At 47.8% G+C, this 6,000-nt stretch overlaps 1 protein-coding gene across 3 annotated transcripts in view; it reads right to left on the bottom strand.

The window, feature by feature from the left end:
• Positions 1-277: 277 nt before the first annotated feature.
• Positions 278-6,000, bottom strand: part of TP63 (tumor protein p63) — an 85,197-nt gene continuing 79,474 nt past the window's right edge. For all 3 annotated transcript variants that reach the window (XM_026855223.1, XM_026855224.1, XM_026855225.1), the window contains exons 10-12: positions 5,516-5,660; positions 4,566-4,659; positions 278-3,326 (exon numbers count right to left, since the gene is read on the bottom strand). In XM_026855223.1, coding sequence (XP_026711024.1) covers positions 3,030-3,326; positions 4,566-4,659; positions 5,516-5,660 — 536 coding nt within the window. In that variant the 3' untranslated portion in view covers positions 278-3,029. The remainder of the gene's footprint in view (positions 3,327-4,565; positions 4,660-5,515; positions 5,661-6,000) is intronic.

Raw genomic sequence — 6,000 nt, 5'->3', positions numbered from 1 at the left:
CAGGAGACTTCACAGTTCAGCAGAGGGGGCTTACAGAGGTTGACCCGTTCAATCTGCCAGAAAGCAGGCAGGTGGGTGTAGGATGGCACCTTGTAGCACACCCTTGTGACACGAGGTGGTGCAAGGATGAGAAAACTGCACACACGGGCAAAGGCAACATGAAGCCCTAGCTGCTCAGATGACAAAGCAGCAGCAAAGACTCCTGCTCATTTCCAAGAAGGCGCACAGGCAAGAAAAAAAAAGTTGTTTGGGAATTCAGTGTCATTTTCAGTTTGGCTTTTATTTTCATTGACTTCAACAACAAGGTGTTCCAAAACACACACAGGTCTTGGTGCAGGCAACACTGTCATTGCTACAAGCATTGGCAGATTCTCAGCTCAATTAACCCATACGCTTTGATGTATCAAAACAAAACGGAAAAAAAAAAAAAAATTTTAAAAAAAATCACAGCTCTACAGGGGAGGGTAAAAGCTACAGCAGTTCAAACTCATTGAAGATTCCGGTTATACAGAAGTGGGCTCCATAGTGGCATACAGTAGAAAGGTTTTCACAGCATATATTTTAATCAGTGATGCAGCAGAAAAGCTCCATCTCACTGCTGAGTTGAAAAGCAGATACTGAAGTTCTTGCACCCAGACTGAGCACAACATTAGCTGCATTAACCTTTATAGTCAGAAGCTTCCTAGTTCCTAAAATGACAGTATTTTTGCATCAATATTTGTACAATACTGAAGCAGCTCAGAAGGATTACACAATGGAGATGCAAAACCTTGGAGGTGAGAAGGACACAGCCTAATTCACCTCCAGGAATTTGCAAAAGTACTTGCACTAACACTTTCCCCACACTAACACTGCCCCACTGAATTAATTCTTGCATCGAGTCAAGAGCAGGATGACTCGGTTCTCTTGTAGCATATAGGAAAAAAAAAAACAAAAAAACCAACATAGTAAATTTTCACACTGAGCATGTTAAATACTTTGAAATCTAGGACACTGCTCTTTGAAGTGTTACAAAATAAAATGACAAAACAGGCAGGCTTTCAGTACCTGCCCCCTCCCCCCTCAACTGCAAAGTAACACAGGAATCTCAGTATGAAAAATACAAATATATTTGTCCAGTGATGAATCATTTGTTACAAGGTATACTGTAAGCGTTCTGCATAAAAATAATAATTAAAAAAACAGAAAAACAAACAACATTTTATTGTGGTTCTGTCAGACCCAGTAGCCCAAGAAGAAATAAAAATTGGCATGTTATGCTGTAGGAAACAAAAATTACACATACAAAAAAAATATTTATATACACACACTTTACAGGGTAACCATCTTGCATTACCATTCAGAGCTATCCAAAATAGGCTTGCACAGGTACTGAAAGGCAGTCTTTGAATGCAACATAGACCTGGCACAACAGACGGAGGAGGATGCTAACAGTATCAGACTTAAATGAAATATGTGGCACATGGCAGGGCCCAGAAAACAGCCGCTGCATTGAAACAAGATTATTTGGTTGTAGCAAGGTAGGATGAAAAGTCATTTAAGCTGCTTCTTTCCATCTTTCCCCAACCAAAAAAAATGTCAGGCTTACTGGTAAAAAGAGCAAGTCAACTTGAAAGCAGCTGTGCTGAGCTGAGCTCCTCAGTTTAGGTTTGTTTCGTGTACGTTAGAGTCTCACTACCTTGGACAATATAAATGTGAAAACATGCACTCTGTTCAGTTACTCCTCCAAAGGATCAGTGGCAGTCAGAGGAAACACCTCAGAGCACAGCTGCTGTAGAACCAATAAAGCAAAAACACAGAGAAATCAATTTCTCATGTAAACATGACTTTTTGCAGTAGCAACACTCATATTACCAGGAACTGGTCCTTGCTCCGAGGCAGTTGGAAATTTCTTTCTTTTTTCACTCTCCACTTCTAGTTGCTCATCACTTAGTCTACAGTCACCAGCAACAAACCACAACTGGCTCCAGCCTATTACAGATACATCTAACGACAGTTCTACTTTGCTTGGCAAGAAACCAATCTAGCATGGTCTAAATAAAAGATTGTCTGGGTTTAGAATAGCTGAAGCCCTACAAATCACTGTGCAGCTCTCAGTTGGTCCTCTGTTCAACTGGAGGCTAGGCAAGCAAATCCTTATGCTAAACTAACCAGGCTGCATATGTGGCAAAACCTAATTCTCTAGCTTAAATGTCAGTAGTAGTACAGAATGGCTAAAGGTTGGGTGGGGGGCAGAAGTCAAGAGTGACTGACAGCTGTATTTGCATTTATATCCTGAAACAAGCAAACCAGGACATACACATGAAGGTAAATTCAAAACAAGAAGAGACAGCAGGTTTGGTTTTTCCCAGAGAAGGTGAGGGAAAGGAAAAGTGTGTTGCAGGTGGCCGTAAGTGCTGGCCTGCCCAGCAAAGTGCATGTGCTGTCTCCGCTGGAGAATATTACACATGAACAGAGCACTCAGCTCCGTGGGAAGAGGCTGTTTAAGTGCAACGTTCAGCAGACTGATTCCCATTTATTTTTTGGATGAACTGCTAGTTCGGAGTTTGGTGGCTTTGGTTTCTTTGCATTTGGTTTTGGGGTTAGGGTTTTGGGGTTTATTTTTTTTTTGCTTTTTAAACGTTTATATTAAACTTTCCTGCTTTTCAAAGCGGGATCACTGGATGAGAGAGACAAGTTTGCAGGTCAGGATGCCCACAAGGTGTGTGAGGATTCAAAAGTCAAGGAAAGAAGCCCTGTCCCCAGAGGAAAACACGAAACAAGAACGACACCTTCTCGAGAAGGTCAACGGCTTTCAAGGAAATACTACCCGCCTTCTCCCTTCGCTCAGCTCTTCCCCTTGCAAGAGCTGGGGTGGAGGTGGCTGCCCAGGAGTATGACCTAGACAGCATCAAGGGCATAACCTATCGTGAGTGAGCAAGAAGGTTCCCTCCGCCCTTCGTCCAGGGGTACAGTACCAAGCAGAAGGAAGACAAATGAAGGGCTGAGCAGTTTGTGGCCGAGGCGGGGTGGAGCGGGGTCCGTGGGCCTCACTCCCCTTCCTCCTTGATGCGTTGCTGTTTGTTGCGCCGGGCATCCATGTCAAAGTTGAAGTCATTCCACTCGTCGCGGGGTGGGAAGGAAATGGTCTGCCGGAGCGTGAAGCGGACCGCGTCGATGACCCGCTCCCCCCGGGTTTCGCTGGAGCCCACGCTGACGGTGGAGGCGCCGCTGGGGGTGCGCAGGAGGTGGGGAGGGGAGGAGAAGTCATGGAGCTGCCGGTGGTCCAGGATGCCCTTCCAGATGGCATGGCGGAACTGCTCCGGGATCTTGAGGCTCACCAGATCCTGCAAGGCAAGGTAGAGGGCTTAACAGGGCAATCCCTGGGCAAGCTGGTCTCCAGGAATAGAAGGACCCTCTGGCCCACCCTGCAAATGTCTATTAACCAGCAAAGCTGCTAAAATCCAGGTAGCCATGATGCACATGAAGACAAACCACTAATCTTGAAGGTGGTCATTCACTTCTGAACAAGCGTGTTTAGCCTTGAGGCAGCAAACTAATGACACAAGGTCTGTTCTGAAGTTACACAAAACACACATCCATGCATAAGATATGGTGACCTAAAGCTAAATGTTTAACTGGACTGCAAGACCTCCAAGGCAACCTCAGGGAGATGTGCTGGCTGTCTATGGTGGGGGCTGCTGGGCTGCAGAAGTTCAGTAGCTTTGAAAACTTCCATGTTTATTTGAAAGCCTGCAAAAGGATTTTAGAATCCAAATCTGAGCTCCAGTATTCAAAGCTCTGGGTCTGACTCTACAGGAACTGCCTTAACTTGAACACAACCAAAATTTAAAACCAGACACATAACCTTAGAAAACTCGGACTCTGAGGTCCCATCACCTTTGGTGCAGTACCTGAGGGGAACATTAACTAAACTCTGGGAAATACGATATCAGCTTCTGAAAAAATTAGCAACCAGCTTTGGTTAATTTGGGTCAGCTTTTCTAATTAGAGCAACAGCAAAAGGAAGGCAGCCCATGCTACGAAGCAAAAGCACCACAGCCTTGCAAAGTCTTGGGGAAGAAAAAAGGGACAGCCAGCTCAGAGGAGAGCAATGGTGCAGGAGAGGAAGCAGCAACCCTGCAGCAAAAGCCATGCAAGAGAAAAAAAAGAAAACCAAAACAGGGCTGAGATGCCAGTGGCAAGAGAAGATCATTAAGGTAAGGTCAGAAAAAGAAGCAGGGAGGGAAAAATGCTTCTGACAGCCTACTTGTCTGCAGGCAAGTGAGGTGTTTCAGAGCAGTGTAAACTGAAACCAAGCCCTGTAGAATTAACAGACATGTGGGCTGGGTCCACTTCGGGGGCTGAAACAGAGTGGTGGGGAGGGGGCGACACTCTTTCTCTGTGCCAGGCAAGGCAGTTAAAATGCTGGCCTTGAGTCTAGCCTCTCTTCACCTTCTCTGTGTGCAACAGCCGTAAGTCACAGTAATCACAGAAAAATAAAAATATACTGAGTCTGGATTTCTGACCCCTTCCTAAAGCAGGGTCAAGAGTGCAAACAAAGGAAATGGTGAGGAGTTACTTACATCCATGGAGTAATGCTCAATCTGATAGATGGTTGTCAGCCCCTGGGTCGTGAAATAATCCACACAGGATGAGCAGCCCAACCTCGCTAAGAAGCTGCAGAGGAGGAAGGAAGGAAGGAGAGAGAAAAAAGGATCACCCTGGCTGCAACAGCCTAAACCACAGAAAAACCAAACACTCAGCCAACCTGCAGCAACAGGAAACAAAGCTTTCACCCTTGGCTTGACCTTCTCCAAGACATCCCAGGCCAGCAAGCCACATCGCTGCCACATCAAACAAACGAGGGAGTCCTTCGGCTCAGCGCCCAGCAGACAACCCTCATGGCAGCACATTGCCTTAGTCAAGAGCTGGTACTGCATAGCCTGGATCCTGGGGCAGGAAGGCTCATCTAGACCCTCCTGCCAGATCACTTCACCCAGAAGGTGGCCGAGCCCATGGCAGCCTGCTGCATGGATAGAGGGCTTCAGCAAGACAGTGGGTCTGGGGCTCAGACATGTCATGCACACAAAGTACTTCAAATCTGTACATTCCTCCCTAAGTGTAAAGGATTCCTCCTTTATGGGCAGCATCTTTCAACCTGTTTGACTTCATGGAGGGCAGAGCGGCTTCTGACCCCAGCCATGGCTTGTTGAGTGGGCAAAGGGGAAAAAAAAAAAGAAAAAAGAAACGTTTGCACGACTGCCTGGCACCCTCAGCTCCACCAGTCCAACAGATGCTGCATCCCTCAGCTTTCTTGCAGTCCTAACGTCCCTGTTTCTCTCAGGTGCTTGGAGGTGGCGGTTTGAGGCTCGGTGCCCAGAGGGTGCCAGCCCCAGGACTGCCAAGACCCACTGGGATCCAGTGCTCCTAGAGAATGGGGCGAGGAACCCGGCAGGACCCTTCAGGCTCCTGACACGAGGTCTCTGCTCCCTGCAGGTGGGAAACGTGTGCTGGGCAGCCTGCTCCTGCTCACCTGACGATGCTGCAGTCTGTGGGGTACGGAGGAGGGGGGGTGCAGTGGGACGTTGAAGGCATGGAGAGGGGAGGAGGCAGCGCCTGCGTGGGACTGAGGCCATTCATGTCACCGGTCATGGCCATGTGGGTACCCATCATGGGAACTGGAGGAGAAAAGGAGCAGCACATTGTTACCCAGGCATCCCAAGACCCCTGCTTCACCCCCAGCACCAAAGGACAGCACCTGCAGCTGAAGCAGCCTTAAATCCCCTGCAAAGCCCCAGACAGAGAGAGCTCATAGGGAACTACAGGCAGGGCTGCAATGACTGCACAAGGAGCAGATGACAGACAGTCCCTCAGGATCTCTCCCCTCGCTGGAGCAACTGTCATCAGCGCCGCCGCGTCACCTTCCCTTACAAACAGGCTCGGTAGAAACCTAAGAAGCTGCAGGCATCTCAGCTTTCCCTGCCGTAGGAGAGGAGCAGGACAGAGCCAGCAGAGTAA

The sequence above is a fragment of the Athene cunicularia genome (genome assembly GCF_003259725.1).
Source record: "Athene cunicularia isolate RWA chromosome 9 unlocalized genomic scaffold, athCun1 chr9_part1, whole genome shotgun sequence".
Taxonomy (NCBI): domain Eukaryota; kingdom Metazoa; phylum Chordata; class Aves; order Strigiformes; family Strigidae; genus Athene; species Athene cunicularia.
The sequence above is the reverse complement of the archived record's forward strand: the minus strand, read 5'-3'. Positions and strand labels throughout refer to the sequence as shown.